This window comes from Takifugu rubripes, chromosome 3 (assembly GCF_901000725.2).
Source record: "Takifugu rubripes chromosome 3, fTakRub1.2, whole genome shotgun sequence".
Classification (NCBI taxonomy): Eukaryota; Metazoa; Chordata; class Actinopteri; order Tetraodontiformes; family Tetraodontidae; genus Takifugu; species Takifugu rubripes.
The window spans coordinates 11,516,581-11,543,471 of NC_042287.1; the positions used below are offsets into that span (position 1 = coordinate 11,516,581).

The 26,891-nt window shown below is 44.3% G+C and overlaps 3 protein-coding genes, 1 long non-coding RNA gene and 1 pseudogene across 5 annotated transcripts; 4 read left to right on the forward strand and 1 right to left on the reverse strand.

Moving 5' to 3' along the window:
- The first annotated feature begins 4,452 nt into the window (after positions 1-4,452).
- LOC115249103 (transmembrane prolyl 4-hydroxylase-like) lies at positions 4,453-5,125 on the forward strand. The gene is made up of 2 exons (XM_029833414.1): positions 4,453-4,834; positions 5,039-5,125. The coding sequence occupies exons 1-2, from the start codon at positions 4,466-4,468 to the stop codon at positions 5,123-5,125; spliced, it is 456 nt and encodes a 151-aa protein (XP_029689274.1). The 5' UTR covers positions 4,453-4,465.
- A 370-nt stretch (positions 5,126-5,495) lies between these two features.
- On the reverse strand, positions 5,496-7,113 carry LOC115249104 (secreted frizzled-related protein 5). The gene is given in 10 exon segments (XM_074084909.1): positions 5,496-5,530; positions 5,533-5,644; positions 5,646-5,812; positions 5,904-5,934; positions 5,936-5,965; positions 5,967-5,995; positions 6,075-6,153; positions 6,155-6,223; positions 6,225-6,252; positions 6,614-7,113. Coding segments are annotated over 10 exon segments (831 nt in total). The 5' UTR covers positions 6,865-7,113.
- Positions 7,114-9,470: 2,357 nt separating this feature from the next.
- LOC115249277 (transmembrane prolyl 4-hydroxylase-like) lies at positions 9,471-11,475 on the forward strand. The gene is made up of 5 exons (XM_029834488.1): positions 9,471-9,615; positions 9,740-9,925; positions 10,590-10,680; positions 10,802-10,925; positions 11,234-11,475. The coding sequence occupies exons 1-5, from the start codon at positions 9,506-9,508 to the stop codon at positions 11,446-11,448; spliced, it is 726 nt and encodes a 241-aa protein (XP_029690348.1). The 5' UTR covers positions 9,471-9,505; the 3' UTR covers positions 11,449-11,475.
- Positions 11,476-13,059: 1,584 nt separating this feature from the next.
- LOC115249202 (uncharacterized) lies at positions 13,060-17,040 on the forward strand. Of its 2 annotated transcripts, none has more exons than XR_003887915.1 (3): positions 13,060-13,615; positions 14,407-14,700; positions 17,015-17,040. It is a non-coding gene; the product is annotated as an uncharacterized lncRNA (long non-coding RNA). The 2 variants fall into 2 exon arrangements; XR_003887914.1 differs by lacking the exon at positions 17,015-17,040 and adding an exon at positions 15,479-15,601.
- Positions 17,041-17,097: 57 nt separating this feature from the next.
- On the forward strand, positions 17,098-25,108 carry LOC115249201 (sodium- and chloride-dependent creatine transporter 1-like; annotated as a pseudogene).
- Positions 25,109-26,891: the final 1,783 nt, after the last annotated feature.

The window sequence follows — 26,891 nt, forward strand, 5'->3', positions numbered from 1 at the left end:
TCATATTAATGGAGCGAGAGCCTATAATACCCGGCAGACAAAACCCACGAAGACATCATGGGCACCAATTTATATGGGATAATATAGGGCACACTTAGTTCTTTCAGAATAGGACCAGTTCGATATAACTGAGGAAGAAGCAGACATGTAAAGCAACTCATAAATAACCAAAATCCAAATTATTTTGAGAGGTGTTCTTAACTGGTTGAACAAAAAAAAGGAAAATAGATGAAATAGTCGAAGAACAGCGACTTCCTTTATCTCCAACTGTGGATGAAACATAACTTAATGACCTCTACGTTTATCCGTTTGTCAGCAAAACTGCTCAGAAAGTTATGAACAGGGTCCAATGATCTTTCCATTGCTCGCAGGATGAGGAACCCTTGATTAATTTGGTCACGTTCCAGATCACCCATCTGGATCTCCACGGTCGCTCAGGAATAAGATCAAACGGCACGACAATACGTAGGGAAATGAGTTGCTTGGCGGAGGTCTGCGTCCTTCAAACGCTTTCTAGTTTCTCTCTGTATTCAAGTGCAAAAAGAACATTTCGGCGATTGGATCCAAGTTTGAAGATGCTAACTCCTCCGATATGCTCCGCAGCCTCACAAGGCCTATAGCACACGCTAAAAGAAGGCCACGCAGATTCTGTAAACATTCTGTAAAAATGTCTGTTATAGTGAGACTTCATTTATAAGCTATTAAACATGTTTAATTACAAAACCCATTCTGAGTGTACGAGTGTGTCCGCTGGGGATCATCAGGATGGATAAAGCTTTTCTTACAGTGGTGGATGCTGAACTGTCGAGGTGCAGACAGACGGCACAGTGAACAGGTCCTGGCGGCGTGCACGAGAGGTGGTGAGACAAGTGTCTCCAGGCTGCAGGACAGTGGTCCAAAACCAACCAGACCGCATGGCAAACTACAAATAACTCCGAGACATTGCTGTGGTTAGATGGCGGGACACACTCCAGATAACATGGATGGCCCCAGGTGCCTCTAAAGGACAAGCGGAGTCGTTAATATCAAAGCCTCAAACTGGAAAACAACAAGCACTTTCCAAGATTCCAAGTCAAGGTGAGGCGAGGCGACACACTTTACAGGGAGACCAACGGTCTGGTTCATTCACGATGCACACCATTTGGGTTGCTAGGTTCCTGCCCGGGATAGAACCACAGTTTGTGTCTCTGAGGTAAAAAGGAGACGGAAATAAAAGGTGAAAAGCTGAGAATTCGTGATTCAAACGTCTCTGTCTTTGCCCACATGATTCTCTCAACTAAGTGGTGACGTTATTTAGCAACATCAGTGCCAGCCTCTCTCTGGGATTCCTCTCACAATTCTGCAGCGAGAAAAAACAGTGATTGCATTTGAATACCTGAGCCTCTGCACCACAGACCATTCAAAATACCAGCACTCACGGGAGAGAGGGTTTGCATCAGGCCAAAAGGGGAGATTTTGGCAATCTGCAGGGATCCAGGGCGATTTTTGTCTGGCAGCAGAGATGGTCCTCGCTTCTTCTTCTTTCTTTCCCTTTTTGTCAGAAACAGGCGTCCAGCATTTCAGCTGAGCATGAATCACACGCATGCATGCACTCACGCACAACGTGACAGGACGGAATGGGCACTCAGTGGCACTCCAAAGGCTGGCCTGCGCCGTGCGCTGCCTCGGGATGAATGAGTAATGCGTAAATCTGCCCAACTCTCCTAAACACATCCACACACAAATTAACAGATACGACCCTCTAAATGCTCCCTTTAATAAGTCCAAAGCTCCTTCCTGGCTGCTTATCTGCCACTTGATCTAAATCTGTAGATGCATAACAGCAGGAAGAAATCCTGGCTGGAAGAGATCACAATGTTTATGGACTTAAAGGTAGGTCAAAGGGAAGCGAAACAATGTGCATATACAACAGTCAGGTAAACCATTGACAGTGTGTTGACATGCATGAGGTCATTGTAGACATAATGCAATGCTTGAGGCCTGATAATATCCTGTTAAACTGACCACAGGCTGGAATTATCAGTGAATCTCTGCGCTCTCAAACCGGCTCATGTCGGTCTGCGCCTGGCTGACAGAGATCCAACCCCCCCTCTCTGCCTCTCCAGGCCTCGCGTGTTTTTCGGTCGGTCCTGCTCTATCCCGTGTTTCCTGACGCATGTATCCGGGAGGAAGAGAGTCCCAGGGAGCAAAAGTTACACCACCAGCCGGTCGGATCCGAAACTCAGGAGGATCACGCACACGGTTCATTTGTGACAGTCATTCCGACGCCAGCGAGTGCGCCACGAACACCGGAGGTTGCGTTCAACGTTGTTGTACAATTGTTGTAACGCCGTAGTTCAGAGGATCACACGCTTGTTTCTAAACTATCCACGTTCTGTCATGTTGCGCAATGGAACCCACGCAATATAACACGGTCTAGGTTTTTAAAAAATAACTCCACCTGCGACGTCAGGGTGATAGGACGATCGCGCTTGTTTGTCGTCCCGATCTCTGTGGGAAGGGGGGAGAAGAACCTGCGGAGAGAACACCGTAAACACAACAACGGAAGCGAAAAAGAAAAGAAAAGAAATCGCGTTGCCTCTGACCTGCTGGTGTTCCTGCTGCTGGAGACTATTGTTTCCACTTGTGCGTGGTAATCCGGCAGCGCGCTGGGATGGATCCACGCGACAAGTTCCCCCCAACTACTTTGCTGTAAATCACAACAGATTTCCTGATATTCGACAGGGAAATCTTATCCCTGCGATGTCCGAGTTGCCGCAGCGTTCCTGGACCATCTATCTGCATGCGCTGCTCCGTGGAATCCGCAGGTTTCGGGTTTAATCCTCGCTCACGCACGGCGCCGTCCTGTCCGCGGAGGATCGACCATATCGCTGCTGGCTGTGCAGATCCCAATTGAAAGCTGTGGCGTGATCCCGGAAAAGCGACGCAAGGGGTGTGCGTGCGTGCGTGCGCGCGCGTTTGTATGTTGCGTGTACGCGCTATAGTAGCAAAGTAAGGACATTCGAGGGGGGAATGAGGTCATTTTGGCTGGTCCTCACAACTTCAAGGGGACTGTTTGAGGTTTAAGACTTGGCTTTAAGGTTGCGGTTAGAATTGGTTTAAGTCAGGGTTAGTGGGTTAGTGGGATGGTTAGGCTTGGTCTAAACCGAACCCTTCCAATTAGTAATGTACTACTAATACAATTAGCTGTATGAAAGTCCTCACAATGATAGTATAAGTATGTGCAGTGTATGTACAAGTACTTTGAATTTTTGAATTACCATTGGCCTTAGTCAAATGTATGTGCCAAGATGACAAGCTAAATAAGGTGAAACAAACAAAGCAAACAAAAAGGCAATTATTTCCAGGTTAGGTTATTTCTGGGGAAATAATTCCGTGTTTTGCACCCAAACGTCTGCGTCACAAATTCAGATGACACAGCAATCGGTCGATCCGAATTTCGGTCTTTGTTGCCACTTTGTGGATAAATTAGAGAACTGCAAACCCATTTAGAGTCGAGCGTTGCGGATTTCGTGACAGTGCTGCTGAGCAAAGGGTTGGGAATTAGGCTGTTATGGAGAATTGCCCATTTCAAAGATTTTGCATGAAGAAGAACTTGGTGGTTTTGTAACGACTGGAAGCCTGAAAACAATATGCCTCAGGTTGAAACAGTGGAATAAAATCATTTAATACGTATGAAAAGTAGCATTTTGCAATTAATGTGGGAAATAAATGCTTTGAGATTGGCATAATAAAAATTACTAGTTATAAAGATCTCGTTTAACTGTTTTGCTATCAAAATTTCTTAACTTTTAAGCCAATGTTGCAAAAAGTCACAAACCTTGTCCCAAAGCTCACTGAGGTTATTTGGCAGTGTCGAGGTTAACTATCTGAATACGTTGCATACTTTATAAATAGATATATATGTATGTGTTCGATCATTTCTAGAAATGTGGGATCATTTTCTGATGTGTTATTCATCTGAAAACGTCCTCAGTCCACAAATTTAATCCGGCAAACGTCGGGGTTTCTGTTTGTGGGCCAGGCCCCTGTGTTTACCGGAGTTACCACTAGAGGCAACAGCTGTTTAATGTCGAACCGGAGACGACAAACAGGGCAGCGGTCTTGTTGTTAGGCAGGATTGTCAGAGGGGCAGCACATCAGCCAGTTATCCTGCACGGATTAAGGGGTAGCTTTAATTATGACAACATTTCTTTAATTAAAGCCAACAACAGTCAGTATATCCGCTTTCTTTTGGGGAGCTGTCTTTGTCTGTGTGGGTAAACGCAGCAGACATGTCAGGCTATTTTGTTATCGAAATTGACAGACTTCTCCACATAGACTTCTGCCCTATAGTAGCTAGCTGTTAGCTAGGTTCGCAAAACTGCATGAGTAGCGTAATCGGAAATTAGGTAATATACTTTGGAATCGAGGTTTCCTATTGACTACAAAACTCCAGTGTAGATTGAGATTTATTCGTTTAAAAATGGAGGATGACGAGGAACATGACATGGAGGAGCAAGACTACGAAGATGACGACAAGCCACTGTTTTCACCCCTTAACCCACCTTTTCGCCCCACTAGACTACATGTCCAGAGAAGCAGCATCTGTTCTCGGGCATACTTTGTTGTGGTTATGGTCTTCTTTCATGTGTACATTCTGAACGTCATTGGTTTGCTGCTCTACGTGCACTACAACAACGGATCCGAGGATCTCGTCAGAGGAGACGGGCGCTCTTCGACCCCAGTCAGCGAGGAAAGGACCCCTTTGGCCAGCCTTGCCCCAGCTGCACGGGATCTGCATGTGGAGGACCACGGCCACAGTTTCAGCCTTCCTCGAATCGAGGGCATACGGGTATAAGGATTTGAGTTCTAAGAAAAATAAGCTTTTGTTTAATGTACGTCATGGTAGGACTGCTGAGTTGAATCATACATCTAGCAACACCTCTCCGTGCTTTAAAAGCTTTAAGCATCCCCAGTAGTGATAATACTATGCAAACATTAAGGAAGGAATTTGTTTTCTAATGTGAGTTTGTCGACGTCTCCCAACCATATGCAGGTGGGTCATGTTTCAACCGGTGTCACCTCACCCCACACAGAAACACCACATGAAGACAATCAGCTGGAAACCTCTGATTTTTGGTAAGTGCACCAGTCTTTGGATGTCATGTTTATTTTATGAATAACTTGCATCAGAATTCGGAACAGGTTGGTTTTTCCCTCCGAGGCATATAAAGACCAGGCCTACTTTCTTATAAATCATCATATGTACATATTCTGTGGAAAATCCAGAAGTGATCATCACTGTCCTAATCTACATTGGTGGTTGAGTAGTTATGAGCTCCCTCTCGACCGGTGCATCTTTTCAAATTACAAAAACAAACTTCCTATGTTATTTAAAGGTTTCATTCATGCATAATATAGTCACATGTATTAAGTCAGTTTCTAATTACTAGATTGTTTTTATCCTCCTTAAATTGAATGTCCATTGTCCATTTTCTAACTAGCATAGAATCCTAATTTCTACATCTGTACTGCTTCCATTTGCGGCCGCGGCGGTCAGGTTCTTGTCTCGTTTATGCCACAGATGAGCCTTGGTGACCACCAGGCGTTCGCCTGCAACAGTCCCCATTACTAGGAAGGTCCCGCATCGTGGGTGTTGTCGGTATGTTCCTTACACAGCTGGCATCCCTCTCCAGCCACAGCTCAATCCGAGAACGATCTGCCCCCCTAAAAGGGGCACCGTGTTTTAGAATCACCAGTTTGGAACCAAGAGAATACTGGGACAGTGTAAGAGGGCTGTACTTCAGCCGTGTAAGACGCAGTTTCACAACTGGGAGAAAAGGAGATAAACACAAATACTATAGGAGGGGGGGAAAAGCTTACAAAATGTATAACTACTCTGGAAGCCTGTTGATACTCACCAAAATCGCTCCTACAAAAGGCCTCCAGGTGTGTCTTCTTTAGAGGATGAGGCCTCTTCCAGTAACACAGTCCTGGCAGCTTGCTTGAGGCGCTGAGTCAGACAAATCAATAATCTTTAAATTTTGCTGTTTCACAGGTGAACACATTTGTTTTTAGAGTAAGTTTCTCACCTCTCTGCCCTCCTAGTTGAGCAGTGCTGTTGGTGATGGAGGAGATGCACATGAGATGGTCTGAGGGATACTGGTCACAGCCGCAGGATTTCTGGCCAGGGATAACCATAGCAGCTCATGATAGGTGCACAACTCTCTCGGACAGATTCGCCACAAACTCCTGCAGGGTGATGATAACCTGGAAAAATGAGGAGACATCGGATTTACAAGCAGAGTTTACATTTTATCGGGGTGTCCGTGAAAATGTGGCTGTGTGAAACCAGGACCAGATTTTCACAGATCATTAATTTGCATGACTTTAAAGAGGTGTATAAAAGTCAGAAAATTACCTTCAGTTTCAGTGTTTTGGAGAAGAGGAGTTACCCTTTATGATATAACAGTTAAATAATCTTCCCTTGAGTTGACTCTTAATCAGAATCATCTGTCTAAACTCATAAAACATTTGAAAGTCACCTTACATAATATTTTTTTACATATGTAGCTCACCCTGAACTACATTAACTACCTCTCAGGTTAAGGGAGCTCTTGTGTAAACTTACCTTTCGAGGCAAATGGGTGCAAACAGAGAGCAGAGGAAGATCCGGGCATCAGGGTGGCATTCTCTGGCAAGCAACGGCAACCAACTGGCACTCTGTTGCACAGCCTCGGCTGGAGACTCGTGTCCCAGCAGGTTGGGCATCCTCATGGTGTCATAACCGATGTTCTGGCACAAAGCCATGTTTGGTGGGATAGCGAAGCAGCGAGAGGAACTCCTGGCTTCCCACAGTCCACTTTCACTTCTAGAAAACATGGACCTGAATCCAGTTGTGGTATCAGGACCCCCCCACTCGTCACCATCCCGGCGCGTTGTATCTCCAATTCCAGTTTCAGCGTTCTCCTCGGGATGCAGCGTATCCTTAACCCCTGATTTAAATTTCCCCTGGCTCCTAACTCGGCCATCCGTTTCTGCCCTCACTCTGTCAGGACCAAGTGCTCTTGTTGTGCTATGCCCAGCGAGCAGAAGTAGAAATACTATGGAGGCAGAAAAGGAGGGTTTCCTGGAGATAAGGTAAAGGCAGTAGCACTGGAGTCATCCTGGGACCAGAAGTTTGGGTGGAGGAGTAATCAAGAGTGTGTGAAATGTTGCAGTAGAGGACAGATGAATAGGTGTATTTATAGTGGGTGGTGATGACATTTGCATAGGAAGGGTTAAGGGGAGGTGAACTGGAGAATGGTTGGGGGATGCATTAAAGAGTCATTAGATACATGTATCCGCTTGCCTTTGTGGCAGATTTCAGTGTGTTTGAAGACTTCAGGATAGTTGGGGTGTGTGATTTGGCATTTGGCTTGCTGCCACTTCTATCCCCACAGCTTGACTTAAGGACAAACCGGCCCTCATGTTGGGAAAGTCCTCCAAATCCTTCATCACTCATTTTTTTCCAGTCCACACCTAAATATCCTGTCCCACCCTAAACTCTTTCCCCTTATATTTTCAGGTTTTTTTGGTATAGGGACAGGTTTTGTCTCCCATTATCTCTTATTTATTACAGATAGCAAATAAAGCCATCTGTTTTTAATTAACCTTTTTTCTTAAAGCAATCAAATTCACTGAAATGGCAGCCTCTATTGTAATGCAAACTTTGCATGCATGCATGTGTGTGTGCACGTGAGAGAGAGAGAGAGAGGGAGATACAGAGAACATGCATCAGAGACCAGCAGAATTAGTGTAGTCCTGCTGCGTAGCCGTGGCCTGATTCCTGTTCAGACAAGCAGGTCACTTCCTTTCTGTGGGAGAGAGCCACAGCAGTAATGGGAGGGAGAGGAGGAAGACTCTGTGCCCCTTCATTCATATCAGTTATTCACATTAACAAGGCTCGACTGGACAACAGGAATGGACCGGGCGGGTACAGCGTGAAAGAGCGACAACCTGCCGGACTTTTTTAATGAAGAGAAAGGAAGTGTATGACTGACGGGGACGGGCGAGAGAAAGAGAACTTGTCTTGGTGTAATTAGACAGGTTCAAGTGGCCCTGCTTCATTAAAAAATGACTCTAAAACATTGTTTTGTCCTCATTAATATTTATTGTTGAGTTTAATAGTTGAACAGTTATTAATATATACCTAAGGATTAATGTAGCGGTGCTGACACATGCATCTTTTTCAGAAATGACACCATCTTTTCTAATGGCTGAGTTGATCTTCCTTCAGTGATTTTTTTGCTGGATTACTTTTAAAATTCTATACATTTTTCCTTGTGATTTTCTGAGCGATAGGGACTGAGACATCTTAATTGTATCAATTAGCATACACTGATCAAGCTACTTCAAAAAGGCCACTTCAGTGACAGTTTTCTGAGGTGAGCTCAAGTAATCTATTTAGTCTGACAGATCAGCCCAGTACACTGAACAGTGATCGTCTAATCCACTTTAATCAATGACTTACTCGCCATTTCAGAAGAGGAGTATGGATCGATTTGCCACATTTGCATGATAGTCATTCTTCTTTATGCTTTTCTTGTCAGAGATCCCTGGCTTTCTGACTGAGGAGGAGTGTCGTGTGGTGGTGCAGCTGGCTCAGCTCAAGGGTCTGATGGAGAGCCAGACAACAGCCTCCTCCCTGGAACGAGAGGAGTCAGACCAGCCACTGCTTCTCTCAGCACAGAGGAGGTCTTCAGTCTGTTGGACCTTAACCAGGATGGGTTTTATTCAAAAAGAAGAGGTGAAAGTATTTGTACACAAACAATTGAATTAATGAAAGCTGTGGTGGCTGGGACTTAACCTTCTGGGATTTTCTTTCAGATTGTGAGTCACTCGCGCTCTCAAGATGGGACTTGGTTGAACCCGGAAAAGTTGCGGCAGATACTCACTGGTCTGGAAGCCAACCCGGCGGGTCAGTGTGGATTCCACGAGCTTTGCTGAAAACACATTTAAAGAAACAACAAACATCCACATAGTTGAATGATTAAAATTAAAATGTTTGCACAATCAGTTTGTAATTATGAAAATAGCAAGAAATGCCATGTCTTCTGTGTGTGTGTGTGTGTGTTGCTGCGTGCGTGCGTGCTGATAAGGGCTTTTTTCTACTCCGGAACATCCGGACATGCCCCATTTATCTCATTAAAATGTTTTTTCCCCTTTTATTAAGTTCGTACCCAGATTCATTCAGCAACCCCCCCCCCCATCCCCCGCCTTTACACTCTTTGTTAACTCCCCCTCCCATTCGACTCTGTTCCTGGTACCAGGAGTTATTGTTGCAGCCAGGGCGCAGCTATTATTCAGCTGAAAGAACCAGCAAACAGCTGAATGAAGAGAGAAGACATTAAGAGTAGAGATGGGGGGGTCTAATTGAACTGTTTCTACATGCCATTTTCTAAAAATAATTATTTTTTTTTACAATGCTAGGCATGTTAACCTGGAAGACTTCAGACAAGTGTATAATTTGGCCCAGCACCCGATGCAACAGCCCAAAAGAAACCTCCAGCGTCAATTCAAACAAAGAAGCAAACATACGTGGCTTTACCTCGGCCCCGGGGCCCATCATGTGTTACACACACTCAGGAACAGGTGAGAGGTAACACTACGTATGATACCGGATCACCACATCTGGTTTAAACTACCAGAGTTATCCAAAGCGCCCCGATCACATGATACACCCTTGTGATTTTTGATGTATCTGTATTTTTCCCAGAGTGACCAGCCTGACACGTCTGCCCCCTGCATTGGTTGAGCTGAGTGAACCTCTGCAGGTGATTCGATTTGAGCAGGGAGACTTCAGCAATGCCCACCACGATAGCAGCCTTTCGCATTCCGAGGCTGCCTGCTCACACACCCGCTTGGCAGGAAACAAATCTGCTCTATCCGAGGTCTCCTGCAGGTGTGTATTTTACCCAGCAGATGAAAAGTCGGCAAAGCCCATTTTTATTTGAGAAAAGGACTTTGGTAGATAATGGTTCGGTCATTTTTGCAAAGGTTTATATCTGACAGGAAAAAGGGTAGACTTGCATAGCTTTAACACATAGGCCACTTTTCCAGTAAATCCAGTAAAAAAAATATATTGACCTTTGCAGTATTTCCGTCATTGTTTTGGAAAGCTGCTTTATTATCTACATGCCAGCAGATGGCGCTGCTGCTCAGAATGAAGCCCCAATACTTATTATAAGAATGCTACAACTTTTCATCGGCTTATCTCTAGTGGAGCCACTGTGCTTGTTTTTCATTCTGTTTATCTTGGTGTCCTTTCTGAACCCTGTTGCTTTATTTGTGAATTTCAACACATTTTTGTTTTACTGACATCAGTACACATTAATGTTTACACATGAATGTGCCATTGAGCACAGTTAAAGTATTTCAGTGGAGCCAGTCTGTCTGTCCATCCACCACTAGCCTTATATTTTAAGTTTTGAATTTCTGCTGTTTCTCTGCTCTGATTTTGACCAGATAGGACAGAGACACTTGTTACATAATATTTCTTTTACCTAAAATGAAATTTCACAGAATGGCAGTGAAAAATATCTCTCCTCCCTTTTATCTCGCACCAGATACCTCACCATGTTATTCTACCTCAGCTCTGTAGAGGAAGGCGGTGAGAGCACATTTCCCGTAGCAGACAACCGTACTTACGAAGAACAGGCAAGTGTTTTTAATAAGCCAGCTATCGACAAAGCCACCCTTCTTATTTTAGTGCAACACAATGGAGAAGAGAACTCTTGCAAGGACACTGACTTCACCTGTTAACATGTTTGGGTTTTAGGCACTTGTCCAGGATGGCGTTGATCTGACTGACACTCAGGAGACGTGCAGCAGAGGCAACCTGAGAATCAAGCCCACTGCTGGGACAGCTCTCCTCTGGTACAACCACCTGTCTGATGGTAGAGGTGAGGACGGAGTGCTCCGTGCACTCAAATCTGGAGTCTCTAATAAGAAAACAACAGACATCAGACTCGTTAATCGGGTGTAGGTCACTTAATTCTGGGTTCCAAATTATTTTTTATAGTCAAAATTTACCTTTTTGCACCTGATAACTTGTTTACCAGACTTTTTTACCCACTTCCAGTGGTAAAATGTTTCATGTGAAATACTTTGTGTCCCCGGAATAGACTAATATGCACCGTTTACCCTCATATCAAGTATTATCTGTCGATTATATTGAAGCTTATTGTTTGCTGACTTTTTCCTTGTGTAGGCTGGATGGGTGAACTGGATGAATACTCTCTGCACGGTGAATGTCCAGTCAGACGCGGGGTGAAGTGGGTGGCCCACAGCTGGGTGAATGTGGATCCAGATCCTCAACAGCAGGCCCGCTACCAGAGACTAGTTGCTCAAAGGCATCAAGCTAAATCAGGCATGGAGGAGCATTATCAGCCACTCTCACACAGCAACCTGCACCAGGATCTATAGCCAGGCCTTTTCAGTGGCAATCTCTCTTCTTTTTGTTTTAAAGGAGTGAGTCTTGAATCTAGTGAAATCAGTTGCGTTTAACAGTGAAGATACAATTTTATTTATTATTTTCCTTTTCTGAAGCTACCACATGGTCGGTTGTTTATATAACCTGTACAGATGCATTTGATTCAATGGTGTGCGAAGCAATTGTTTTCGTACAGGAGTGAAATCGGTTTGAAAGGTTGTGCCTCAAAAAGCAATCAGAACACCAGATATACACCGGATATCGTGTGTTGATCTTCTAGAGATGCAGCCAGCCAAAGGATCAATGTACTTAGCTGCCTTCCATTTGTGGTTACTACATGGCATCCGCCCCAGCGGCAGCTCAGATTTATTGACTCAGAGCTCCTTTTCGTTAAAGCCATATCACTGTATTCATCCTGTGAATGTGTTCCTGGGTGACATTTTCTTGCAAAAAGTCACATCGTATCAAGCTTTCATAGTCAGATTTATTTCTTGTTCACCTGGCTGCGTGTGCGTGTATTTAAAACTGAGTATTTATTCATCAATGTAATAATATTTCTGTGTTTGTGTTATTTATTACCAGTTCAAATTCAGTTACATGAATGTATATTTATTGAAGCGTGACGTTGCACCAAATCCTTTGCTGTATTATCTTGTATTTGTCATATGAAATGAAATTATACAGAAGTGTTTTACCTTGTCACGAGTGATCATTCCTCTTGTTGTAGACAGATAAAGATAGCAATATGTAATAATCTATAGGTGTTGCGAAATCGTACAGTTTATTTATATCCACAAGGTGTCACCCCATTCTATATACTAGTGTGCAGAGGAGCAGTGCTGATTGGGGAGTGAAAGGCACCATCACCTTGGTGTCTGTCAGGATACTGGATAAAAGAGCATTCAACTGGTCAAAGTCAAACATCCATATTTAGTCACAAAGCTTACAAATGTCTTTCAACAGTTGCTGAATGTGGTTGACATCAATCGATAGTTTTATTGGCTGGAGTGTTGAAAACAGCCACTTTGAACATTGACCCTTAATGGGCAAGTGTCAGTGCCTCTTTGATCCCTTGATCTTCAGACGTAATTGAATCCAATTTGTGTGATACATCTTACCACCGACACAACCTGGTCTTGTTATATATGAATTGGCATTTAGGGAAAAGTTACCTGTTTCCCTGATTATAATATAGCAACATTTCAACAATTCCATCAGTCCCTTTCTGGAGGTGAGTTACAGTTTGTCCTATAGGCCCTTCACGGGGCCCTTCGGCGCGGCTCCTCGCAACCCCTCCCCAACCCGCCCCGACAGTGGAAACCACCGTCGGGCATCGCTTCGAGACGTCAATTAGTTATTCGTGCGTTTTCGGGTCAATGACGTGCACGCTGAGATAAAGCCGTCCATGTGACTCTTTGTCATGTCGGCTGCGTGTTGCTGCTGATGCTGTGCGCAGCGCGCATGGCCAGGCGGCAGCCAATCACGTCCAGCCCCGGCGGGAGGGGGCGGCCGCCACGGCTAACTGGCCGGCGGGAGGGGGTGGCCGTGCGGATCAGTCAGTCACATTCTTCGTCTGTCGAACCGCCGCATCACGTACTGTGTTCATGGACTTTTGACTGGGCTGTTAATAGAATACTTCTTCGCACCGAGGCGCAGGATATTTCTCATTTAACGGTTATCCATGAGATTCTTCAGGCTTACCTTCAAGTGCTTCGTCGACTGCTTTTGAATCTCGGTTGTCACCGGCTCCACCGACTGCGACATCTCCCTGAAATCTTTTTTTCCGTCTCTTAGCCGAGCTGAAGGTTTCCCAACGTGCGAGAATCTTTAAAAAGAAAAAGAAAAACTTTTCCTAATTCTCGTTAGGCTAAAAAAAAATAAACTCGGATTTTTTTTAATTTTATTTAGGGTTTTTTTGTTTTTTATTTTTGTTTTTTGGGGGTTTTTTTTTTAAAGAAAAAGACAACTGGAACATACTGTGACTGCTGCTTTGTATCTGCCCCCTAAGTCCACCCGGTGCCTTATCAGTTGGCATATTTTACTAAAATAAATAAATAAAGCGATTTGTGGCTCCAACCAACAACAAGATTGTTTATTTAAAGAACGTTTTTGTGTCTTTGCCTATCGTCCTGCCGCTTGAATAGGAGGAGAAGAGCGGAGGTAAGTGTGCTTAACTGACCTCCATTATTATTCACTATAACTCGTAAAACCAATTAATTAGAGCAATCCCTGAATTGTGCCGTCACATTATCAATTAGGAGAAACCACATACCGCATCCCTTTAACCTGCATTTGCATTTAGTTTCACCGTCCTAACATTGCCCCTGACCTGCTTCCATTCAGGTTTAATCATCACTTCCCCTGTGCAGCTGCTAACGAGGCAAAGGTGCCCTGTGGTTAGGCTGCATCAAGATGCTTCCATCCTTTACCTTCCCCTCTCTTTCTCCCCTCCCACCCCTTTAAACTGCTCTGATCTGGATTCAGCTGCCTTTCCGATTGCATCCAACCAGAGCAGCACGCTGGTGATAGAATGGCACTAATGAAGCCGCGCGTCGCTCGCCCAGCCTTTTCGCACCGACCGGCGGACGGCGTCGATGAAGGCTGGTCGCCGACGCGCACTAAGCACTTTAACTGCAGTACACAAATCATTCTGTCTGTGAGTCAGGCGATGGGGGGGGGGGGGGGGGGTGATGACAGAGCAGCCATATGATTTCAGCCCACTTACTGTGTAAGGGTGGTTTACACAATAAAAAGGGTTCTTGATCCCTGTTTTCATGAGATTGTTGCAGTGATGGTGCCTTTGAGTCCAGTTTGCTCCATTCAGTGTAATTCTGTCATGTAGTCAATTCATGACTGTTGTCTTCCGAGACAGGAATGTCTTTATCCTGATTACACTAATGGTCGCTGTCCTATCTGTTTCACTTCACTCCCTTGTATTTTCCCCCATCTAGGAGCAATGGATCTTCCCTCGTTGGAGGCAGGGACGCTGTCCGAGGAGGAAGGTGGCCCAGCTCACCCTCTCGTATCCGTGCCGGGAGGGGCTCCGGTGCTTGGTGAGGATAGCAGTACGGTACAGGCCCAGGACGGCACTACAGACGGGACAGGAAACGGGACCGTGGTCGTAGAGGAAGCAGAACGAGAAACCTGGACCAGACAGATGGACTTCATCATGTCCTGTGTGGGATTTGCTGTCGGCTTGGGGAACGTCTGGCGGTTCCCGTACCTCTGCTACAAGAACGGTGGAGGTGAGCCTCAGAAACTCTGTGCAGGGTCACATTGTGATGTTGCATTAAAAGTCTTTGACAACACAATTTTGCAAAACACAAAGGCCTCTAAAACTCACAATTTCTCCCCGAAGTGCTGATACCATCTACAGGCTCCATAATTCATTTCAATTTGTGTCAGTGAAAGCAGGGCGTAATGTGTTCTCAGTCATTACGTCCTGTTATTTGGACACATCTGCTGATCGTAACACCAGCAGTGGTGATATTTACCGGTCGTTTTCATTACATGCGAACTCCAATTTCTAATTAAATATGGTGAATTTGGGGGTTGGGTGGGATTGTAACCAGTCAGCTCATGGTTTAAAGATAGAGGCAGGATAACATTAGGATAAATTATTCAGACCTCTACAAGTGCAGCATTAAACATTCAATTAACTTAGAATGTCTAAATATACAACTTGATACGGGGACTTTCATGGCCATATCCTGTAAAGAAAGTGGGTATAAGACCCAGATGTGTTTTATTTTCTTTATGACGTGATAATGTCATAAACACAATAGTTAAAATGATAAAAGCAGAACATACATGACATCGAGCACGTAGCTCGTAGTAGTTGTGTAACAGACCTGCTGCTCTCTCTCAACACGTAACACTCTCTGTATGGTTTTATTACTGTCCACATGTCCTCGTGTCCCCTGCTTCTGAGTTTATGTCAGTTTGCTCCTGTAGCAGTAACCTGACCTGATGTCAGTCTTTACCAGTCTTATCTCTGCCCTTCCCACTTTGCCGAACTCTTAGGAAGCGTGCTCGTGTGTGCCTGGGCCAGAGTCCGGTCCTCCCTCTCACTCCTGTGTGTCTTGTGACCCAATGCGCTGATACCCACCTTCTGGCATCGTATAACAATGGCTTGCCTCACACAGTCCACCCCCCTGTGCTTCTGGCCAGTCCTCATGCAGAATACAAAGGAGCTCTCTCCCACTTTGCTCCTGATAAGGAGGCATATGGATATGTCGCACAATAACTGTCGCTGTGACCGTGCCCATCTCTTCTTCCCCACTGAATCAGCACAGTCTGGAAACTGTTACACACCTTTGACCTCTACTGAGTTTACCTTGTGATGAAACCGTATCAGATAAGGACCACTGCTCGCTGCTAGAAAGATCGCTGTTCAAACACCAATGGGCGGCGCTGAGAATTAGATTTCTGCGTTATGAACGTGAGGAATTAACGCTCTTCACGTTTTTGGAGCTGTGCCTAGCCGCGGCGCTTCTCATTACGATGTGCTTAGGGAACGTTGAGATGAACACGGCTGCAGTTTCTCAGCGATGCGGACAGCCGAGGGTATGTCGGAAGAAGAATCTTCCCAACTCTGCTTACGCCTTCTGTTGCATTTTTCCTCCTTTCCGTGTCTCGCTTGCTCTCCGGCCATTTAAAGCTCTCTTAGCCTTGCACTCACGTTTGTTGCCTTATAAGGCTGCAGCCCTCTGCTCCCAGAGCCGCCATGCAACAGGGACGTCTGAATGAGGCACAAATTGTCAATTATTGTCTCCCCAGAAGACGCATCGGACGATGCCTCGGCGTGCCCTTTATTAAACCCCTGTCCCGTCTCGGCGCGTTTATCCTCTCTCATGCGACGCATCCTTCTTTCCCTCCATTGTCCTTCCCTCCCTCAGCTCTGCATCACAGCCTGTCATGTGACCTCCATCCATCCTGTCCACTGGCATCTCCCAGTCCCTGTTACTCCCCAGTCGATCACAGTGATTACATTTAAATGAATGAAACGTTAAACCACAAATGAACGATAAGATCTGATCTCCCCCTTGAAGTTTGGGATTTTTTTCTAATTCAAGCAGCCCTTCCTTCCTGCAGCCTTCCAGTGCATTGCCAACAAATACTCCCCAAGAGTGTCCAAACACTTGGAACGGGAGACAACGGTATCTCCCACATTCACTTTCAACACAAGTGTTTATCCGCGGCCTTGTCTGTCGTTCCTTCTTCCTCACAGGCGTTCAATATTGGCTCTCTCTACGCCTTCCCACTTCTTCCCGCTTCTTCTGTCGAACAGCTTATCAGCAGCAGTCGCGTCAATGTTTGTGCAGAAGTGTCATAAACCTGACATTGGCATGGATTCCAGGCTCTCTGCAGTTCAGTTAGTATGGAGTCCAATTTGAAAAACTCACTGTTGATGTTGATGGAGGAAAATGCATATTTATTGAGATATTATTCCAACATTTTAATGTTCTGCTGTGGTTTTCATGCTACCTGGATGGGCATCACTGACTTGTATTAAACTGTATTTGGTTGGTTGTTCAGTAGACTAATAATGAAGTACAGATCTTTTGCTCCTCAGGTGTTTTTCCTCATCCCCTACTTGCTGTTTGTGTTCATTGGAGGGATCCCAGTCTTTTTCTGGAGATTGCACTTGGACATTCATGAAGCAAGGGGGGGTCTCTGCCTGGAACATTGCAACCCTCTTTAAAGGTATCTGACCTTGGTTTCTGGTATACGTTTTCACTGTAACACCCTTTTCTGATGTTCCCACTCACCTCCTGTGGTTCAACTCACCCTCCCCAGGTCTGGGCTTGGCCTCGATGGTGATTGTGTTCTTCTGTAACACATACTACATCATGATTCTGGTTTGGGGGGCTCTATTTTCTCTTCATCACTCCTTTACCACCCCGCTGCCCTGGGCCACCTGTGGGCACTCCTGGAACACCCGAACTGCACAGAGGATTTCCGGCGTGCCTGCCCACAACCGCAGTGCTGCCCAGCCCTTGTCGGCAGTCACCCCTTCTAGTCTGCTCTCCCCCACATCCCTGATGAACCTGTCTCTAGCTCAGTCCTTCCTCAACAGAAGCTGCGCTGAGGTGGAGGGGCTACGGTCTCCAGTTATCGAGTTCTGGGAGTATGTTCTTGCTTTTGTTGTTTAAACCTCCAACACATAACGCTTCTCAGAAATTAATCCTTTTTTAAAAAAAAATCTGAATGATTTAAAGGACCCATCTATGTCGTTCTTCCCAGACGCAAAGTTCTGCGCCTGTCTGGTGGTCTACACGAGCTGGGAAACATCAGCTATGAGTTGGTGCTATGTCTCATAGCCACGTGGATCATTGTTTACTTCTGCATGTGGAAAGGAGTCAAATCTACTGGAAAGGTCAAGCATTCTTTTTTGTTTGCAGCTGTACAAGTCAAAACTTTTCATTTTCCAATTAGAAAAATGCAAATGTTTTAGACTCTGAATAACTTAAAATGTCACTCTACCCTGTCAGAGGTTATGAAGTACAGACAGATATTAACATTCAAGGTTTAAATATTGCACCATTTTACCCTCTGACCTCTAAATCAGCTTGGTATAGTGAAAGGATTGACTAAAAGGATCACTGTGCAGACCAGGCATAGGCAAAATACCCGCCTGGGGGAGGGGGCACATACGGCCCGTTAAGCTTTATAGTCCAACCTGCGTAACTTGTTCAAACTATATTACAAAATGTAATTATTATTATATCACATACTTGTTGATCTTGATTGAGCCCGAGTCAGCAGGTTTCTTCAATGTTCCCAAGCCCATAAGCATGCAGCATTACTCTTAACTTCCCTTTTTTTACTCTACACATTGAGTCTTTCTGGGGGAAAAAATGCACCGACAAAAAAAAGAACATTGACAGCAAGTGTTTGATAAGGAGTGGACAATAAATATTTTTTTCCTGCAGTATCCGACCAAAAAGCACATCAACTGTCACTTTGCAACAAGCAGGCTAAATGGGGATTTCTCTTGTGTTGTTAGATTTGTAATATAATGTATATTCATGCCTTGGGTGTAGCTTTAATGTGCAGGTAAGAGTCTTTTATTATTAGATAAGACAGGATTTTCCACGCAGTCTTAAATTACTGTTGTGTTGTGCTGGGCATGCATTAGGTGAGTGATTCCCACCATTGTCCTGCTCTAAAAACGATACTCATGAAGCATTTAGTGTGCATTATATCTTCAGAGTAGCCAAAGCTCACAGAGGTCAACAGAAGAACAGGGGGAAAAAAGAAAAGGGAAAAAAATGGAGGAGATTGGGTCTGCTTCAAGCTTTAAGCCGATTAGTAACTTTCCACCATGGAGATGTTGGAAAGCTGCTTGTGATCAAGGCAAATATGCACTTTCCATTCCGATTTACAAAGAACTAGATGCCTTCCATGCTGGAGGCAGCATGTAGCCATATTCTCTGCAGACTGATTTAGAATAACAGCCGCTAAAGCAGCAGGATGTTAATTTTCTGTCCTGGTTTCCTGTGCACAATGTCACAAAGTTTTTGTCCCAGGAGGTGATGCGCTGGAATGTGGGATGATAAAGTCTTTATCTGCTGTTTTATTGTTAGTTATGTGTTGAAGTGAGCTGAAGCATCATTTAGTAACTGCTGCAGAACATTCTGCCTGGGGGCTCCAGCAACCTACACAATTGCAATCTAAATCTATGTGTGGGGAATTTTTTTAAAATAAGCTACTTTCATTACTGCAAATGACCAGCGACGCTGTGCCTCGACCTGCACTTCACAGCACAAGAATCGAGGCAGGAGATAGTGTCGATCTCCTCGCTGCTGTTCTTGAACGGGCCCAAGACCCTTCAACTGATATAGGTACTACACCGCGTGGAAGTAGCTGCGTTGATGTTTATACGCTCTGCGTGTTTCTATGAACTTCACTCCTGGTATTAGTTTTCTACTGGGAATCCACACATTATGTTTCAGAGTTTTGTCTTTCATAGATGCCGATCATGCTGTAGAGATTAGTTCACGTTTTTCTTTCTCCCGCTATTGCAGGTTTGTACTTGCACTGCACTCTTCCCCTACGTTATCCTGGTGGTTCTTCTGGCCCACGGCGCCACCCTACCTGGAGCTTTAGATGGCATCATTTACTACCTAAAACCAGACTGGTCCAAACTTGGGGAAGCGCAGGTATAACCTTTAGTGACTCCTCACTGCTTTTGTATAATTGTACATCAACATAAGACAACTGTGTCGTAGGTGTGGATCGATGCTGGTACTCAGATTTTCTTCTCCTATGCCATTGGACTCGGTGCCCTGACCGCACTGGGCAGCTACAACCGTTTTCACAACAACTGTTACAGGTGAGCTGGTCTTTTTTACTGTAGCCCTCCAAATATAATAAAATAATGTTTGGTTTATTAATCTACTAAATTCAGTGCCCTCTTATTCTGAGGGCCATATTGGCTAAAGCTGATTAACAGGCTGAATTTTGGTTATGGTTTGAGAAGTAGTTCCTAGGAAGAATGGTGAAGGTGGTGTATCTGCAGTCTCCAACTATGCGGCGATGTCTATTTTATTTTCAGGCAGCCAGATGTTTTCGCTATATTTGCAAAGCTGAAATGAACTGGATGAGCAGAAGGTCAGTCTGTCTCTAAATAAAGACCAAAGACCACCCGTTACCCTGCGGGCTATGTTTCTGTTGGCCCAATATTGTTGTTATTTTATCTTAAACAGACTATCATGTGTATATACAGTTAGACTCTGGCAAATTAATTAGCTCAAGAGTCATATTCGCTTGGAATCTCACCGTTTGCCCCCATATTTATAATAGCCATAATAGGAGGTGCTTCATGAATATCACATTGTCTGACCGTAACAGGAAGTTTAAATACGGGATCAAATTCTGAGGTATGTCGGCTCAGTTCTGTTTTTTATACATATACTTAGAGCCACCCCGGAATAGCTGAAATAGCTGTGGAGTGTGTACATAACATTTGGAGCTGGTGACTCAGGTTTAATGTCCTTGGATTTGAATGCCAACGATCCTAATCTAACATGTTTGGCCTGAAGAAGAAACAACTAAAAAGTGTCGCAGCTGGTCTATGGGTTTTATCAGCTCCTGGTTTCTGTGGCGCAGTGTTACAAAGTTTTTGTCCCAGGAGGTGACGCGTGGGAACGTGGATGCTAAAGCCTTTATCTGCTGTTTCATTGTTAATGATGTGTTCGAAATGAACTGAAGAACATCATTTAGTAACTGCTGCAGAACATTCTTGAGCGCTCCAGCGCCTACGCAATCACAATCTAAACCCATGTGTGGGAAAAAAAAAAGAATAGCTACTTTCTCTGCTGCAAATGACCAATGATGCTGTGCTTCGACCTGCACTTTACAGCACGAGAATCAAGCAGCAGATAGATAACGTTGAAGACGTGTTGAGCTGCTGTGTTTTTGGGCCGTTGTTTTGGTTGTATTCATGTAATATTGTTCAACCATCCTTTCAAAATTGAATAACTGTTATACAGATACTAAGTTATAGAAGCTATGATGATGTCGTGATAGCCCTCACAGCACGGCTGATGTTTCTTAGGCTCTTCCTGTCTCTGCGAACCCCAGAAACCAGATTTTTGCTGCATAAACAATACGTTTTTCCTTTGTTGGAAGAGTTTACTCTTAGGAATCAATATAGGTATATCGTATTAAGTGTAATTGAATTGGGGGTCTGTATTCTGCAAAGACAGAAATTGTCGTCCTTTCTGACCTCTACCTGCCAGCTAGGAAACAACAGTAACTCTCAGACTAATTGCTGCTTCCCTTTCATTCCTCGTCGTTTTGTTGCTGCCAGTCCACTGTCTTGTGCAGCTTGTACAAAGCTCACGTTACAGTATATTGATACGGCTCTGTCCTTGTTCTTGCTCACAGCCTCAGTGACTGTTTCTCCTTCTCACTCTCTCCCTTCTCCTCTTCACAGTTTCCTTCAGGGATGCATTCATACTGGCTATTATCAACATTGGAACCAGCTTCTTTGCAGGCTTCGTGGTGTTCTCTGTGCTGGGCTTCATGCAGGCAGAGCAGGCGTGGACATCAGTAGGTAGCCGAGAGTGGTAAGAACACAACTCACCAAGGGTTCGACCCCATTTCTAAGCCACGAGTTAAGTATCGTACAGTCAAAAATGTATTCTATCGGTAAAAGTGTTTTTTGTGCCCCCCCAACGCCCTTTGGTGTGATCTGCTGTTGCAGTGATGCTGCTATGTGTATTAGGCAGCAAAGAGTCCGTTCTTTTTGTTCAGCAAGTGTCAATCATATAATTTCAAATTTTGGCAGTTTTTGGTATTTTACATGCAGTAATGTTAAAGGCAACACCGCTATAAGTGGGGTTGGATTTAAAAACAACAAAATGACACCAGCAGTTGCTCAAATCAGAGTATTTTGGAATCAAACCGATTGAGGGGGACACTTGACTTTATCTGCGGAATATGGATTTTCTTTCACTTAAGCTTGAGCTAAAAATAGAAATAAACATTTCCCTGCCACACCTAGTACGTTGTGCATTTTTTGCTAAACAGTATAACGGCAACTTTGGTGCCCCCTCAATAATTGCAGTTGAGAAAATGTCCTGTTTACTGTCCCACCAATGCTTGAGTCAGCAGACCAATACAGGGGTGTTCATACTAGCCAGTAGAAGTCATTGAGTAGTGGACACAAGTCTAGTCTCGTCTCACCGACTGGCTAGCTGCAATTCCAAATAGCCAGTTATTAGTTTCTCAACAAAAGTGAACAAAGAAAGTTTGGATCAAAATGCAAGTGGTTAGTCATCTGTTTGGGTAACTGGTTAGGTTAGGTTAGCTGTCTGTTTAAGATGCATTGTGCTTGGTTATATTATTATGATCATTATTATGTGTTATACCTACCTAGCTAGGCCTATGCATCTTATTTCGGAGGAAAATAGGTTCCAAGCTGTAGGTCTAAATGTGTAGACTATTTAAATTACGAGTCACATGACGTCTTCAGATTAAAATTCTGACTCCTCTGAAGTTCACAGTATAATTTACACACTGCAGCTTAGCCCTGAAATCAGCAAAGAGACGATGACACAAATAATGATATTTTTTGCTGTGCAGGTCCAGGTTTGGCATTTATCGCCTACCCCAAGGCTGTGACCCTGTTGCCCCTGGCACCCTCTGGGCAGCTTTTCTTCTTTATGCTGCTCGCTCTTGGCCTCGACAGCCAGGTAATAGTGATTTCTTTTTTCCCATTTATAATAGCCGTGGATGGTGAAACTTAAAAAATTATTTATCCTAGCGGGGCGACTAACCGCTCAGAGCCCTGACCGGTCATACGCACAAGCGACGACCCCAGAGTGGAGGACAACAGTCCGGTTAGGTTCAGCCTGTCGCTTTTTGATGGTGCGAGGGGCCCCTTTTTTCACTGAGAATTCACAGTTGTTCATTTTTTCACAATGCCTTCCTCAGAATCTTATCTTCCACATGTCGAGCCAGTCCCTAGAATCTATTGTTTAACAACCCAGGGATTCGTCAATGAACTACTGTCTGATTCAGACAAAAAGTGTTTGTCCCTGCCATTCATATAGTCTCACATTCATTCATATAGTCTCACATTCATTCATATAGTCTCACATTCACGAGCAGCTCTCAACACTCCTATTTCATTAGATTTATGGAAGTTTTTGATTCAGTAAATGCACTTAACTAGTGATAGAACAGTGTACTATTATTGTAAATGTCTGCTCCATGTCATTCCCAGCTCTGGTAAAAGCTTCTCATTGTATCCTTTTCAGTTTGTAGGGGTGGAGGGTTTGATAACAGGAATCATGGACATGCTTCCCCCTAAATCAGTCTTGGGGTCCCTGCGGCGAGAGGTGGTTGCAGCCATCTGCTGCATCGTCTGCTTCCTCATTGACATATCCATGGTCACCGAGGTACTGTTAAATCCTCTTTCCTCGGAAATATAAGAGGCTTATTTTATGTTGGTAAATGATTACTGTATGTTCCATTTAGTAAAATTTGAATTACTGCCCAGTCCATAATGATTAACCATCAAGAAGGAAATTATTTCCAGGAAATAAATTGTATAAAATCCTAAGCCGGTTAGAAAAGACCTGCAAATGAGTAACGTATAAAGAAAGACGTGACCTGCTCTGTTTCTGCCAGGGAGGGATGTATGTCTTCCAGCTGTTTGACTACTACTCTGCCAGTGGCATCACACTTCTGTGGCAGTCGTTCTGGGAGTGTGTCGTCATAGCGTGGGTCTATGGTGAGACGCTACCTACATAAATACACATTCAATGCAATTGTCACGACATATTTCTGTTGTTTCTCGTAGGCGCAGACCGTTTCATGGACGACGTGGCCCGTATGATTGGCTATCATCCACTGCCCTACATGAAGTGTTGCTGGTCCTACATCACCCCTTTTAGTCTGTGTGGTAGGTGCTGCTCTGCGTCTCCATCCAAAGGTTTTACCTTTTGATGGATAACAGACTCTTTTTGATCATTCCAGGGGGTATTCCTATTCCACGTGGTGAACTTCAAGCCGCTCACCTACAACACAGTCTACACTTATCCCTGGTGGGGTGAGATGTTTGGGTGGGCACTGGCTTTGTCCTCCATGCTCTGTATCCCCCTCACTGTCTTCTACAAGCTGCTACGCTCCAAGGGATCATTATCTGAGGTCAGTGTGCAATTTTCCCTTTTGACAGACTCAAAAGCAATTGTTTCTTTTCTCACAGCTTGTTAATGGACATCTGCGTGATATTGCCTTTCTTTATGCAGCGGTGGAAGAAACTAACGACGCCAGTTTGGGGCAGACATCACCTCGAATACTTCACACCAGAGACTGAGGCCAAGCTGCTGCCATCTGTGGATGCCAAGAACACTCTGCAATTTGAAAGCGTCATCTGAACCTCTCAAGCGCCTTGAGCGACGGTTGAACTTGATATCAGCGTACACATTCACCACTGAGACGACAAAAATACAAAAGACAGGCTTGAGTAAAGTTCACAACGGTATCAACTCCTCACAGTTTTAATATATGGCAACGCCCTGGACAGATGGACCAAAGATTCAATGCTAGATAAAGTAAAACATACCGATACAGCATCCCATGCTAAAGCAGCCCCCTGCTCTGCTTTCTGACCCCCTCTCCGCCTGCTGCTTTTGTACCGTTCAGTTGTGTCTCGTCCTGTGAATGTAACGTGTCCAGTGTAGTGGTATCGCCCTTGCCTCCACCTCCATCCTCAAAGGTTTCAGCAGCCGCATTGATCCAGCGTAAAACATCAAAACATCCCATTTCAGGATCAAATTTACTGAAACATTTAAGAACTTGATGAAAAGTCCTGTGTGCTGTTGGCATGTCTAGTGTGTTTGGGCTCACGTGTGTCTTTATTGACATGTAATTCTGTCTCTGCCCGTTGTTTTGTGTAATCTCACCCTAAAAAAAAAATTACTTCAATTTGTAAAGAAAAGCTAATACTCAAATGACACAAAGCATCCTCACAATGAGCCACGTGTTATAATCTAACTTAAATATTTGTTGGTGGATCTATATTTTGGTATCATTATTCTGTGGCGGCAGATTATCAGTATTTTGGTTGGAGGTTTTGAGGAGGGGAAAGAGACTTGTCATGTTTGGAAAGAAGCAATAAATGAAAAATTGATCATATGGAAGCGTTTGAGTCATAGTACATTAGAGTTAGATCGTACGGGGGGCTGGAAGCGAACGCTTGGTCTGGCTGTGGGGGTGCCCAATATGTCGATCGTGAAACAAAAATACAGTAAAGAAAATGTACAATAAATACAGCAATGAAAGTTGCAAGAAGGAAAAGGTGTGAGAATCATGGTCCTATTTATATAAATAAACTACTGATATTACCCTTTGTGCAGTTTAAATGAGGTCGTATTTGTCTTTTACACAGATTTCCTGCAGCTGTTTTATGCTTACTCTGACAGAGTGAACCCCGCTGGCCTCTGAGTGTCCTTATGAATGGGGGTGGGATGGATCTTCAGTGATGAAGACCAGGTTGTTAAGTGATCTCTCATCAACCACTGATTCAAATGTCTCCAGGTTTTGCCCAATTATTTTTCCAGCTTTGCTGATCCTCATATTGATGATCCTGCTGGAATCTCTAGCACTGATGCAGCTTCCCCAGGACACCACAGTACAGTAGATGGCACCCCCATCTTCTTAACCTCTTATCCTTTCAGGGTCATGGGGAGGGTAAAAGTAGGGTCCAGCCCTGGAGGGTTTGTGGGTTCAGTACTTTGCTCTTGCCTCAGCAGTGCTCTGAAGGTATTCTGGCACCTTCCCCTACTACCAGATCACCTTCCATGTCCAAAAGATCAGCATCCTACTGAGAAAAAGCTACACTTTGCCAGAAGGTAAAGTCTAATTCTAGTCCTGAAGTCCCTTCTTGTGCACAGCTCCAGTGTTGGTCCTTCAATCCACTCTGTTATTCAGGTACACACCAACTCACTTGTAGTGTTCAATGAATTTCGCCTCTGTTCATCATTATAAAGGACTCATTCAGGATTCTAGACCTCCTGGAAATCTAACACTATCTCTTTGGTGTTGGTGACATTCAAGAGACGATTCCTCTTTGGCTGCTCTGCAAAGTTACTGCCCACTTCTCAGTACAATGACTCCCGTCCATTTCTGACCTATCCAACCACAGCAGAATCATCACAGTAGTCCTGGCATTAGTCTGACTTGAGTCTGAGGTGCATAGAATAAACAGAAATGGAACCTAGTCAGTCCCTTGTTACTGGCCACCTCATCAGACAGGGAGCTCTCCAGTCCAATAAACTTAACCAAAGTAGTTAATGTTATCAGCTCAGTTAATGTGAATGCTTTTCAAATGAAAAACATCTGTCCTCAAACCTGCAAAAGTAACAGAAGGCATGTGAGCAGCTTGACACAGTGAGTTGATCAGAGCAGAGTGACAACTGTCTGCCACATTTTGACAAATGTTTAAAAGATGTTTTCTTTACTCAGGGCCGTTGCTACATTTGTGGGCTACCCATTTCTGGAAGATTCCGAAAAATCTGACTACAAACACATTCAGCTTAAGTCCAGGGCTTATGAACAGTTCTGGAACCTACTCGCAGGGGGAAAAAGTACCTAAACATGTTGATTGCATTATTTGGCTTCACTTGTTTGACTCAGCTTTTCCCCCCTTATAAGTTATAAGGTCTGTCTACTGTTCTGCAATGTCTGATGATGATTTGAAATTGTGCTTGAGGCTGTTCACCAGCATCTACTGCCCAGACTATGCAACCCTGGATGATTCTATTCAGTGCAAGTCATCATGTGGGTTCATGCAGTTATTCAGCTCAGTGGAGTGGGGTTAGGGCTGCATTCATGTCTGTAAGTATTGTTATCATGGCGACAATGTGACAGGATTCTAGGACTGATGTCTGTTATGTTAGGACAAATCCTGCGTGCACTT